This window comes from Lacerta agilis, chromosome 9 (assembly GCF_009819535.1).
Source record: "Lacerta agilis isolate rLacAgi1 chromosome 9, rLacAgi1.pri, whole genome shotgun sequence".
Taxonomy (NCBI): domain Eukaryota; kingdom Metazoa; phylum Chordata; class Lepidosauria; order Squamata; family Lacertidae; genus Lacerta; species Lacerta agilis.
In genome coordinates, this window is record NC_046320.1 from 4,610,938 (window position 1) to 4,624,866 (window position 13,929).

At 51.3% G+C, this 13,929-nt stretch overlaps 1 protein-coding gene across 4 annotated transcripts in view; it reads right to left on the reverse strand.

Moving 5' to 3' along the window:
* Nucleotides 1-513: 513 nt before the first annotated feature.
* Nucleotides 514-13,929, reverse strand: part of CSK (C-terminal Src kinase) — a 71,329-nt gene continuing 57,913 nt past the window's right edge. For 3 of the 4 annotated variants that reach the window (XM_033160008.1, XM_033160009.1, XM_033160006.1), the window contains exons 6-13: nt 13,264-13,357; nt 13,085-13,150; nt 11,301-11,400; nt 9,354-9,444; nt 6,146-6,219; nt 3,605-3,800; nt 2,953-3,042; nt 514-1,882 (exon numbers count right to left, since the gene is read on the reverse strand). In XM_033160008.1, the coding sequence (XP_033015899.1) occupies nt 1,700-1,882; nt 2,953-3,042; nt 3,605-3,800; nt 6,146-6,219; nt 9,354-9,444; nt 11,301-11,400; nt 13,085-13,150; nt 13,264-13,357 (894 nt within the window). In that variant the 3' untranslated portion in view covers nt 514-1,699. The remainder of the gene's footprint in view (nt 1,883-2,952; nt 3,043-3,604; nt 3,801-6,145; nt 6,220-9,353; nt 9,445-11,300; nt 11,401-13,084; nt 13,151-13,263; nt 13,358-13,929) is intronic. The other variant, XM_033160007.1, reaches the window with a different exon arrangement.

Sequence of the window (13,929 nt, forward strand, 5' to 3'; positions counted from 1 at the left end):
TGTGGCTGCCATGCAGTGTGCATGGCCCTGGCACCGAAATTTGTGTGTGCCCGGTTCCTTCATGGGGAATTCTGTGGGCGCTCAGGCCCCCAGGGAGTTGGCACCTATGTGTAGCTAGGTGAAGCTGTCGTGTTGCATTACTGATTGCAGGCAGAGCCACAAACAAGAGCGGGTGTCGTCTGTAGTGCTATAGAGTCCCGTCCCGTCCCCCAATGCCATCCCATTCTCTGTATGCCCTGCCTCATGAGATTCACAGGATCCTCAACGCAGGCCGACCATTTGGAGCAGAAGTCTCCAATCTTTCCAGGCTCAGGGCTCACCTTCAACCCATCCCTTCATTATTTCACCCTACATTTCCATGGTGGTGCTGCCTTGGATAACCCACTCGGGGGTCCTGATCTACCAGTCAAAGTCCAGTGGATTTGGAGCCCTGTCAGGCAGCCCAGCCTCCTCCTCAAAACCACCCCCTGGTGCTTACAGATGCAGGGAAAAGATGACAAGCAAGGCAGGAGCTCATTCGTGTTCATATGGAATGATCTTTATTACAGTTTAATCTCACAGTTGGCAGCATTATATGAGCATAAAGCACTAGACAGGACTGGAAAAAGGCCTCTGGAGACAGCATGCAAACACTGTTTTTAAGCAAAGAAAACCCCAAAAAACCCAACAGCCGTCCTTGGTGGCTTTGCGGTTTTAAACTTGCCCTGCCTTCATTTGGTTGGGGGTGGGGGTGGGGGTGAGTTTGCTAAATTTCAGAGCGTGTTCTGTTTTCTTTCTTTCTTCTTTTTTTTTTTAACCTTTTTTTTATTATTACTTTAAAAAATAAGATTTGCAACTTTAGTAAAACCCAGCAAAACGGCTGATTTCCGGTGCAGTTTGAAATAACATTAAAAGGAACAAAAAAATAAAAACAAAAACTGAACAAAAATCTTTTTTTTTTTTTAATTAAAAAAAGGTGTGTTGTGGGCAGCGGGGGGTGGGGCAGAAGACACTGGATTGGTAATTTGGGTATTTCCAGCGGTCACAGAAATACTGGGAGGGGAAGGGAAATCCCTCCGTCTCCCCCACCTCCTGGGGGCTCCCTCCCTCCTTGCCCCCCCCCAATCTTCCCATTGTTTTGGTGCTAAGTGAACATCTCCCCATGGAAAAGGGAGGCACAGAGGTCTGGTTCTGGGCAGAAAGTCAAAGGGGGAAGGAAGGAGGCGCAGGGGGGGAGGGGAGAGAGAGGCTCTTCTGTGAGGAGGGGGGTAAAATGGGGGGGAAGTGTGGGGTACATGCTACAAACGAACAGTCAGGGTCTCTCCCCGCTATAAGAGAACCGGGATTCCTACAGGACCAGGAGAAGATGTTGGGGTCTCCCATATTTTCTCTCTCCCTCGTACATCTACCAGTGACCCCACTGAAAGAGAAATGGGGGAGCCTTTTCCACGGAGGAGGAGGGAGGAGGAGCCGGACCCCCCCCACCAGCTGGGGCACGGGGGTGGGGGTGGGGTAAATATGCAGACAGTCCAATATGTTTCTCTAAATACAGTCCCTTGAGTGGAAGAATTCTGCATTCCTGGAGGGGTGGGGAAGAACCGCTCCCTCAGCCCCCTCGCCCGTTATCCCCAGCCCCCAGGCGCATGTGCGTGGGAGGCGGGTCGCAGGAAGTGGCGGAGGAAGAGGTGTGTCCAAAGGAAGCCCCACCCTCCCGCCCACCTCACAGGTAAAGCTCGCTGGCTTTGATATGCTCTAGCTGTTCCCGTAGTTGGTGGAAGGAGGGCCGGTGTGTGGGGTCCAAGGTCCAGCACTTTTTCATCACCTCATAGACGATCTGAGGGCAGCCGTCGGGGGACTCCATTTTGTACCCCTTCTCCACGCGAGGCACTACATCCTTCAGAGGCTGCGAGGGATGGGAAACAAAAAGAAAGGGGGCTATATCAACTGGAAATAATACTGCGCTGGGTTCAGGACCAGGGTTAGTCTACCTCGCAGGGTTGTTGAGAGTAAATGGGGGGAGCGGAGGACCGTGAGTGCTGCCGTGTGCACTTTGGAGGAAAGGTAAGATACAAATGTTATAATAAAGTGTAAGATGGATAAGGATCTCCGGGGACTATAAAACTGGCAAGCTTAAAATGCAAGGGAGGGGTTGGGGGGAGGGACACAGCAGTGTGGAAAGGAGGAGCCGGTGAAACAGGAACGGGCCCTTTCCCAAAAATCCACTTCGCTAAATGTATTAATTTCATGAATATAGACACATGGCCTCCAAATTCTAGACAAAAAGCTATGAGAATAGCACACAACGCAATGCATCTCGTTATATAAACCTTTCAATGTTCCTATTGTAACTTAACACTAAACCTTAAACATCAAAAGTTCTGTTTCATCATCTCTTGAAAAATGTGTGTGTGTGTTAAATATTGATTTATTTTTGTCAAATAAAACTGGGCAGGTGTTCTGAATGAAAGTCACCACACCTCAGCCTCAGCAAGGTGGGAATGGTACATTTGGCCAACCTCACAGGACTGTTGCTAAGAAGAAGAGAAGAGTTTGGATTTGATATCCCACTTTATCACTACCCGAAGGAGTCTCAAAGCGGCTAACATTCTCCTTTCCCTTCCTCCCCCACAACAAACACTCTGTGAGGTGAGTGGGGCTGAGAGACTTCAGAGAAGTGTGACTAGCCCAAGGTCACCCAGCAGCTGCATGTGGAGGAGCGGAGACACGAACCCGGTTCCCCAGATTACGAGTCCACTGCTCTTAACCACTACACCACACTGGCTCCCCCCAAGATCACCACAAGACCATGTAGGTGAGGAACCATCACTGCCCTAAGGCAACCCAACTGCTATGAAAAGGGAAGGCAGAGCAAAAACGCAGTTGCTTCAAGAGTTGGCTGCAAAAAAAGGGGGGGAGGGACAGGGTCCCTGCCGAAACATCAAAAACCGGCTAAACTGAGCTTCCGTCACTTACAATTCTTGGATAAGGCACTCGCCCAAAGGAGTAGATTTCCCAGAGGAGGATCCCAAAGCTCCAGACGTCGGACTTGGTGGAAAATTTCTGCTAAGAGAAAAGAAGTCCATCGTTGAGAGAAATGGTCCCTGGGGGTGGCGAGATGCTCACCAAGCCTGGAGATCATCACTCAGCCTCTCGGCACAGTGGCGGATCTGGGCTCTCAAATTTCAGCAGCAGCACCCCCCGCCTCTTGCGCTCTGCTCCATAGCACTGTTTGGGTGCCCCCCCCCAACAGCACAGCAGCCAGCGCAACCGAACCAGTCACGCTGTGTCCTAAAACCACCTCTGCTCGCCACCCGCTTTTTAGGGAACTCGATTCTAGCACTTTCCCCAAACTACACCCAGCCTCCTCTGCATAATATGAACCATCGCAGCTCATGACTGATCAAGTCCTTTTTGCAAATCAAGCTCATGCCAGCCAGCAAGGGGTGGGGCCTGGGAAGGGGCGCCCCCCCCCCCCCGGAGAGTCAGTCCCAAGGGCTGAAGAGAGGAGACAGGAGGGCCACGCTTGTCCCCCAGGTTGAAGTTCCCCACGCTGGACAGGCGGTCATGCCTGTGTCTGTGATGGCTCAGGGACCCCACCCAAAGTCACCCCCGTGTTGTGCCGCACCTTTTCTCTAAGTGCTTCTGGCGCCGTCCATTTCACTGGCAGCTTGCCCGTGTCCTGGGTTGACGAGGCTTCTTTCGTTAGCCCGAAGTCACTGACTTTGGCAATGTTGTCTTCCGAGACCAGGACATTCCGCGCTGCCAAGTCCCGGTGGACGAAGTTGTTTGCCTCCAGGTACGCCATGGCTTCACAGACGTCTCTGTGTGGGGAGAACAGGCGGGTAAGACTCAGGAAAGGGAGCTGTTGCTCCAGGAGATGATGGCAGCGCAAAGCTGTCTCCCTGCACGAGCCTCTTGGCAGACAAGACCCGCAAGTGAGGCTCTGCTCTGAATTGCAACTTGCAGCACAGGTTGGATTGCAAAGCAGGGCCTGTTTCTGTGGTGGCCCCCCAGGATTTGGAATGCCCTGACCACATTCTCTTTCTTTGTATGTATGGTTTTGCTGCTGTTGTATTCTGCACTGATTATTTGTGTTAATTAGTGCTTGCATCTGTTAAACCGTTGCATAATCCTATTTAATTTTAACATGAAAAGCAGTGCAGACATTTTAAGACTGAATGAATGAAATGTTATCATTACAGGCCATAGTTTTGACACTATGATGAAAGGACCCTCAATCACCCGACATTCAAATCCTTCCTAGCATCTCCTTATCCATTTTCCTCTGTTTTAAACTCTCATGAAAGGAGACACACACTATCACCCCCAAGCAGATTCTCCTGTGCTTCTAGATGCATCCTCCAAGTGGTTAGCTGGGAAGATAGAAAGCTGCCCTATACCAAAACAGTCCATTACTTCATCTAGGTTAGTTCTGCCTACACTGATTGGCAGCAGCTTTGCAGAGTTCCAGGCAGGAGTCTCTCCCAACTGTCATTGGGACTGAACCTGGTGACCCTCTGCATGGAATACTTGCTGTGGCTCTTCCCTGTAATTTTAAAACCAGAGTGTCTGGCACTGTATAATGCTGAGGGCAATTTATTAAAATGCATGTGATTTAAGCCTCGGCAGATATTAATTGTGGGCCACAGAATGAAATAAGAGAATGCAGAGCTGCAAAAAAGGCAAAACATTAGCTGAAAAGTATAGTAACAATTTGTTGTTGCTGGCCAGATGCTAAAAGAGATTTTACTTTCTTGGGCTCCATGATCACTGCAGGTGGAGACAGCAGTCACGAAATTAAAAGACACCAGCTTCTTGGGAGAAAAGCAATGACAAACCTAGACAGCATCTTAAAAAGCAGAGACATCACCTTGCCGACAAAGGTCTGTATAGTTAAAGCTATGGTTTTCCCAGTAGTAATGTATGGAAGAGAGAGCTGGACCATAAAAAAGCTGATCGCCAAAGAATTGATGCTTTTGAATTGAGAGTCCCATGGACTGCAAAAAGATCAAACATATCCATCCTTAAAGAAATCAGCCCTGAGTGCTCACTAGAAGGACAGATCCTGAAGCTGAGGCTCCAATACTTTGGCCACCTCATGAGAAGAGAAGACTCCCTGGAAAAGACCATGATGTTGGGAAAGATGGAGGGCACAAGGAGAAGGGGACGACAGAGGACGAAATGGTTGGACAGTGTTCTCGAAGCGACTAGCATGAGTTTGGCCAAACTGTGGGAGGCAGTGGAGGATAGGGGTGCCTGGTGTGCTCTGGTCCATGGGGTCACAAAGAGTCGGACACGACTGAACGACTAAACAACAACAACAAAGATGCTAAAAATGTACAACAGGGCTGAGGAACCTCCAGCCCACAAGCTAAAACTGGCCTGGCCAGGGTCCTTATTTGGCTGGCAAGGCTGTTTCCCCCAAACCATGCTCATACCTGTCGTTGCACATGGTGCCAAACAAACACTCAGCTGTCGGGCGCTTAGGGAAGTATTGCGCAAGGGGCACTGGTGGGGGGACATGTCAACCCACCTGCCAACCATGTGACGTTAAGAGGGCTCCATGTGATTGACAGGTGGGCTGCCCCATCCACCCATCAAAGTTGTCCCGTTGGGGTGGGGCTGGTAATGACCCGGCTGGCTAGGTGACAGAACAGTTTCCTTGAGGGTGTGGTTGAACATGCCTCCTCCAGTCGAGTTTTTAAGGGGGTCTCATCCCAAAATCATGCATGTCCATGCGAAGATGCTAACGCTGATGCGCTGCCGATCTGCCCTCTGTACAGACATTTACATAATCAATCCACCGCCAACATCTCACCCAGAATGTGACTTTTCTCCTTGCGGATGAAGACAAACTGGTGACTGAAAAGACAGCAGCAGTTCTAACAACTGCCATTAACATAAAACGGTTGACCCACAACAATACTCTCTTGATTTTTAAACTGTGTGGCTTTACATTTAGCTTTTGGCATTTTTATCTGCTTAGTGATGTTTGCATACGTTTGTACTTGGCACCCAAATTGCAATGGCTGGTGGCTGTTGCAAACATCTATCTCTGTCTATTGATCCATTTGTCTACACACAAACAAATTGTGATTGTTGTTTTGTGCAGGCACAGATCCTGCCAGTTGGGTGTGTGGCCTTGTCTCGCCCGCGCCATACTTACAAGGAGAACTTCAGCAGACATTCTCCCCCTAGCACAGACCTCCCTCGGGAGCGAAGGTAATCAACTAAGCTTCCCTGCAGACAAAGAGAAGTGGGAAGAGAAGGGTTAATTTCACAAACAGTGTGTGGGGGGGTCAAGTATGGAGCACAACCTCCTCTGGTTTGGAAACAGGGGTGGTTTTTTTCCAGCTAAGCAAAGGCCTGCAAGGCACCTCCTGGCCACACCAGCTCCCTCTCTCTCTCCCTCTCTCTCTCCCTCTCTCTCTCCCTCTCTCTCTCTCTCTCTCTCCTTACAGGTAGGTAGCCGTGTTGGTCTGCCATAGAAAAAACAAAATAAAAAAAATTCCTTCCAGTAGCACCTTAGGTAAAGGGACCCGTGACCATTAGGTCCAGTCGTGTCTGACTCTGGGGTTGCGGCACTCATTTTGCTTTACTGGCCATGGGAGCTGGCGTACAGCTTCCAGGTCATGTGGCCAGCATGACAAAGCCGCTTCTGGCGAACCAGAGCAGAGCACGGAAACGCCGTTTACCTTCCCACCAGAGCGGTACCTATTTATCTACTTGCACTTTGATGTGCTTTTGAACTGCTAGGTGGGCAGGAGCTGGGACTGAGCAACAGGAGCTCACCCCGTTGCGGGGATTCGAACCGCCAACCTTCTAATCAGCAAGCCCTAGGCTCTGTGGTTTAACCCACAGCGCCACCCGCATCCCTAGTAGCACCTTAAGAGACCAACTAAGTTTGTTCTTGGTATGAGCTTTCGTGTGCATGCACACTTCTTCAGATACTTATTCTCTCTCCTTAGTCATCGAGGCCTCTTTTGTTACACAAATTTTAAGGTCCATACATAGGAGACACCCCCCCCAACCCCAATCCTTCACCCTTCAAAATTAGGAAATATTCCCTGAAAAAATACACTTTATCTGAGAACACAGAACCATCCCAAAACCATCTTGGCCTTCTTAATAGCCCTGGGTATTTTCTTTGCAGAAGAAGGAAGCATCTTGGAAAACCCTTCCCAATAGTTCTTTTCACTTGCAAATCCTTTCCAATCCTGCAAACAGATAAACCTCTTGGAATGAATGGGCTGCCCCTCTGCAAAACTGTTATGGCAACTATCTGTTAACAAAGATCACCTTCTGAGTATGAATGGGGTAGGCCTTTGAACTGAATTCAATAACTATGGTATGTAACGTTTCAAAAGAATGGCCCAGACTGGCAAACACAATCAGGTATATTGACAGCCAGGAAACAAGCCACATTCTCAAGTTTCTGTTGTAGACAGGCTCTTTCTGTGACCTGGTATGATACTTTTGGGTGGTGTTTGGCTAGGGAGTTGGGCGATTTCTAAATTGTTACACACCTTTTGTTCTGGGGTGCAGGGCGGGGGCTCTGTTGCAACAGAAAAATACAGATCTGGCTTGCTTTGACAGGTTCCTGCCATTATTCATTCTTCTCTGACTACTGGGCTGCAAAAGCCAACCACATTCCCCCCCCCCCCATATCACTCTGCAAGGGTCAGTTTCCTTGGGATGGGGGGTGCGATCAAAGCGGCTAGTGGCAACCTCCTCCATCTTTGGTTTCCCTGAGCCTCCTCAGCCAAGCCTCTTCCCACCCCACCCACCCCTGGCGATTCTCTGAGAATGCTCCAGAAATCAAAATTATAGAGATACAGAACAGCAGAGTTGGAAGGGACCCCAAGGGTCCCTCTAGTCCAGCCCCCTGCAATGATAGAATCACCACATAAATAAAATAAATAAATAAATAAATAAATAAATAAATAAATAAATAAATAAATAAATAAATAAAAATAATAATAATAATTTATTTATTTATTTATACTCCACCCATCTGGCTGGGTTTCCCCAGCCACTCTGAGCAGCTTCCAACAGAATATTAAAATACAATAGTCTATTAAATATTAACAGGGCTGCCTTCAAATGTCTTCTAAAAGTCTGGTAGTTGTTTTTCTCTTTGACATCTGGTAGGAGGGCATTCCACAGGGCGGGCACCACTACCGAGAAGGCCCTCTGCCTGGTCCCGTGTAACTTGGCTTCTCGCAGTGAGGGAACCGCCAGAAGGCCCTCGGCGCCGGACCTCCGTGTCCGGGCAGAACGGTGGGGGTGGAGATGCTCCTTCAGGTATACTGGACCGAGGCCATTTAGGGCTTTAAAGGTCAGCACCAACACTTTGAATCGTGTTCGGAAACGTACTAAAGCACCCAGGACCACCTGATCTCTGCTTATAAACCTCCCAGGAAGGAGAGTCCCCCCCCCCAGGGAGTCCCTTCCACAGTCAAGCAGCTCTTTTACCCCCAGAAAGGTCTTCCTGGTGTTGAATGGGAATCTGCTTTCTTGTAACTTGAAGCCATTGGTTTGGGTCCCGTCCCCCGGAGCAGGAGAAAACAAGCTTAGCTTGCTCCCTCAGATCTTGGAGGCGCCTCTCCTATCTCCTCTCAGCCTCCAGGCAGAGGAGCACCCCAGCCTCCCTCAGTTTCCCCAGGCAGCCGCTTCCAAAAGAGCACTGCGAGGGGCCCTCAGCAGTAGGTGGTGCTGTCCTCTTTGGACCAGGGAGCACAGTTTTGCACATGTGCTTCTCTGAAACACGCCAGCGGGAAACAGGACTTCCCTTGCTGGAGTTCACCACGAGCGTAAGAACCACTGCAGTTCAAGAGGACAGGTGGAAAACAGCAGCTGTAAGGTGAGCTTGCAACAAGGAGCTGTTGCTTGGGGCACTCCCGTTTGCTGCGCCAGCCAGCCATGCCCACCCTCTGACTATTCCGTTCCGTTTCCCCTCCCCCTTCCCATCCCACCCTCCTCAAAGGTCAACTGGCAGCCCCTAGCTATGGAGCACGTTCGCCCTCCCTGAGCTGCCTGGGGTTGAGAAGGAAACAGCTTGGTTGCAGCTTTGGGAGACAAGGCTGAGGAAGAAGAGGAGGAACTGGGTGCTGGAGGAGAACAAGCCTCCCTGGCGGAGATGGAACAAACCCAGGACACAATCTTGAAGGACTAACCCTACTTCATCAACTCAAGTGCTTTGAGATCCGGGACCTGCTTTTCACCCAAACGTGCCCTAGGGGACCCTTTTTTAAAAATTCAGTTCACCATGTTTTTATACACTATCGTCCCTGTCCCCCGACAGTGTAAAATGCTTCTGAGCACCCCTGGCCAGCAGCACCAGGAAGCCCCCCAGGGCAGCATCAGCCCCTTACCTTTGCCATGTATTCTGTGACGAGGTAGAGGCCGCCCTTCTCCTCCACAATCACCCCCAGCATCTGAACCAGGTTGCTGTGCCGGAGCTGCCTGCAATGCGATTGGGAGGGAAGAGAAGGTGTCATCCACAGGCCACTGAGTGGTATCAGAGGCAGCGCAGTGTAGTTGTCAAGAGTGTCAGTCTAGGACCTGGAGAGACCAGGGTTCAAATCCCCACCCCACCCCGCTCAGCCATGAAGCTTACTAGGTGGCCTTGGGCCAGTCGCCATGGTTTGAGGAACGCTCTCTCCCAGGGAGGTTTGGCTGGCACCTCCATTACACACCTTAAGACGCCAGCTGAAAATGTTCCTCTTCAACCAGGCCTTTGGCTGAGTGTTACTCTAACAGCCTTTGAAATGTGTTTGTGGGAAGGGTTTTACAGTTTTGTTTGTTCTATTTATTTTGTGCTTTTATCCTGTATTTTTATTTTGTGAAACGCCCCGAGATCCTCAGGTGAAGGGCGACATATAAATTTAACAACTAAATAAATGAGTGGTGACACAGCAGGGACACTGCTGACATCCAATGGCCCAAGGGAGGCTGTGGCCCCCACTCCTTTGCGGATCCTGCTCCCAAGTGTTGGGAGGCCTTGGATACCCCAAGGAGCCCTCCCTACACTCATCTCTCAGAAGAATGTCAGGAAGGACACAGGATGCTGCCCTAGACCAGAGTTGTGACCCCTGGTCCACCTAGCTCAGAGCTGCCAAAAAGGCCTGCCAAAAGTTCCTTGGGGGCTTCAGGTGGGGGTCTTTTCCATCTCTTCTTGGAGAAGCCGTCGTGGGCTGAACCTGGGATCTTCTGCAGGCAAGCAGGTGCTGAGCTGTGGCTCCAGTTCAGGGTCTAAGTCAGGCTTCCTGAACCTCGGCTCTCCAGATGTTTTCGGCCAACAACTCCCATGGTCCCTAGCTAGCAGGACCAGTGGTCAGGGATGATGGGAGTTGTAGTCTCAAAACATCTGGAGGGCCGAGGTTGAGGAAGCCTGGTCTAAGTCATGCAGAAGTCAGACTGGAGCCCTGGAGCCCCACCCGTCATGGCGCCCAGCACTCTTCTCCCAACTCTTGCCTCCATCCTCAGTGCTATCAATCTCACTTCCTTGGGCAAACCTCTTGTGAAAAACTGGCATCCTGCAGATGTTGTTGGACTCCATAGAATCCTAGAAACGCAGAGTTGGAAGGGACCCCCAAGGGTCATCCGGCCCAACCCCCTGAAAGGCAGGAACCAGAGCTAGAGAATCCTCGACAGGTGGCCAGCCAAGCTCTGCTTAAACTCAGCCAGCATGACCAATGGGCAGGGAGGGTAGTTGTTCCCAGCACCATGCCAGCTTCTCTTGGACATTTCTGTCCTTCACCTGATGATTTTGCCCTGCCTGTTTTTTAAAGAGACGGACAGAGACAGAGAGAGGCTGGACCAGAGGCAACCCTCATCTCTGAAGCCAGCTGCCTCAAGGGAGAGAGACAGTGTGGTGCAGTGGTTGGAGAGACTGTGGAGGACTAGAGCTATGTGCTACCACCCCGATCTCCTTGGAGGATGTGAATGTGATATAAATAGATTCTCACCCGACGTCTCAGGCTCACCTGGGCAAGGCTACACCAGGGGATAGTCTGCGATTGCTGCCCTCAAAGGGCTCCCTGCAGCCCCACAGCGCCTCTGCTTCTTTCGGGAGGCCTCTGACCCCCCCAAAGTTACATATTTTTCAGGACCCACCCTATTCCCACAACTGCAATTTGTTTTTCACGCTGGGGTTTTTTTTTTTTTTTAAGGGCTGCCACCAGCCCTGGGAGCTTAAGGCGAAATAAAACGAATCAATGAAAATTCTCCCTTAAGCTTCTGCCATCATCAACGTGCCTTAGCTCTCATGCTGGGCTCCCCCCCCCCCCCCACACACACACCCCGCCCCCGGCACTCACGTCATCACCGAGGCCTCGGCCAGGAAAGCCTGTGCGGTGGCGTCGTTCTTGATGCACTTCACGGCCACCTTGTTCCCATGGTAGTCGCCCAACATCACATCTGGGAAGGAGAAGGGCAATCTGAAGGGGGGGTGCAGGGCTGGGAGACGCGAGCGCAGGTCAAGGGTCCCTCGAACCCAGCACCCTGCTTCCAGGGAACAGCACCTTGGGGAGGCCATTAAGCCACCCTCTCTTCGACCTGAAGCCGGGGTTTGGGCAGATAAAAGGGCTTCTTCGCTCAGCACAAACAGTGGAACTCCCACCCACAGGATGCAGGGATGGCCACCAACCTAAAGGTAAAGGGACCCCTGACCATCAGGTCCAGTCGTGTCCGACTCTGGGGTTGCGGCGCTCATCTCGCTCTATAGGCCAAGGGAGCCGGCGTTTGTCCGCAGACAGCTTCCGGGTCATGTGGCCAGCATGACAAAGCCACTTCTGGCGAACCAGAGCAGCGCACGGAAACGCCGTTTACCTTCCCGCTCGAGCGGTCCCTATTTATCTACTTGCACTTTGACGTGCTTTCGAACTGCTAGGTTGGCAGGAGCTGGGACCGAGCAACGGGAGCTCACCCCATGGCAGGGATTCGAACTGCCGACCTTCTGGTCAGCAAGCCCTAAGCTCTGTGGTTTAACCCACAGCGCCACCTGGGACATTAAAAGGGAATAGGACAAATTTGTGGTGGAGTAGAAGGCTGTCCCTTAAGGGAAGAACATAGGAAGGGTGGCTCAAGGTGGTTTTACCCTGGCTAGAAGGAGCTCTCTGAGGTTTCAGGAAGGGGACCTGCCCACCTGGAGATGCTAGTGTGGATTGAACAGGGGAACATTTGCATCTGAAGTGGGACCTCCTGAGCTTCCGAGGTTCTTAGCTGAGCCTGGCTCAGGAGAATTTTAAAAACCCAACAGCCGGCTGGATCAGACTCATGGCCCATCTAGTCCAGCATCATCTTCTCACAGTGGCCAACCAGATGCCTGCGGGAGACCAGCAAGCGGGATTCGAACACAAGCCCTCTTCTCTCCTGTGGCTTCCAGCAACTGGTATCCAGGAGCATTGCTGCCTCTGACCGTAGAGGCAGAGCGAACCCATCATGGCTAGCAGCCATCAATAGCCCTCTCCCCCAGAATCCTCTTTTAAATCCACCTACAGGTGAAACTCGAAAAATTAGAATACTGTGGAAAGGTTCATTTCTTTCAGTAATTCAACTTAAAAGGTGAAACTAATATATGAGATAGATCATGACATGCAAAGCGAGATAGGTCAAGCCTTTGCTTGTTATAATTGTGGTGATTATGGCATACATCTGATGAGAACCCCAAATTAACAATTTCAACTTTGGGGTTTTCATGAGCTGAACGCCATAATCATCACAACTGTAACAAGCAAAGGCTTGACATATCTCGCTTTGCATGTCATGAGTCTATCTCATACATTAAACTCCAGTAGCTAATGAAAACAATTGCTTACATAAATGGACTTTTCCACAATATTCTAATTTTTCAAGTTTCACCTGTAGGTTGTTGGCCATCACTGCCTCCTGCAGAAGGGAGTTTGGAAGTTTAACTATGCGCTGCACAAAGAAGTCCTTTATCTGTCCCGAATCCTTGAGCATTCAGCTTCATAGGACACCCATAAACTTTGACCATGACCCTTAACAGAGCCCCCCCCCCGGGGGGGGGGGCTGACTTCCCCAGCTGCCAGGAGAAGGAAGATCTCCCTGCGCCATCACTTGCCATCACTGCCCGACTCACCTCCGAACTCCCCTTTCCCGATGATCTGCAGCAGTTTCAAGTCCTTCATGTTGAGGGACCACCCGCCTGGAAGAGGGCAGAGATACAGAAAGGGAGAGGAAGTCAAACAAGCCATGCGCCAACACCCACGGGAGCCCAGCCCAACCAAAGGGCCTGCCCAGTCCTGGGGCAATGCTCACCGCGTGAGAACTCGTCCTGAGCAGCCACCGTGCCCTCCATGACCTTTGGCTTGATGAGGCGAGTGCAGAGCCCGTCAGGATCCGAGGTGTAGTGCTGCCAAACAGATTTGGGGGGGCAGGGGGAAGAGAATGTCAGATCAAACCAGAGTCCAGCACCTGAGTGACCCTTCCCCACCCAGAGGAGCAGGCTGGATTGGGTGCTGCGGCTCGAAGGCACCCTGAACGCCTTCTCACGGGGCGTCCACCAGGCCCTTACTGAGCACCAGCCCTGCAAAGGAGGAATGGCCCCCTTGACATGCTCGCCAGGAGGTGGGGTTGGACACACCGTGGCGAATGGAACTGCTGAAACCCAGGAAAGTGACGCTCTGACTCTCTGAAAAGCACATGCTCCACCAGCTTGCTGCAGCCCATTCATGCAACCTCCTCTCACTACTCCTGGCCCAGAAAATGACTGCCAGAGCAGCATATGCTGGCCCTGGGACGGCAAGCGGGCAACAGCAGCAGCACCAACCTCTGCTGCCCGCACGTGCCTTCTCACCTGCAGTCGGCGGTCCCTGCCTGTTGGCTGCCCTCCCCGCTTTGCCGCAGGGCTGCTTTTGCAGAACTCACCCAGGAGGCGGAGGAGGGCGGCAAAACTAGCTTGCCATTGTCGCCCCCCCCCCCCCC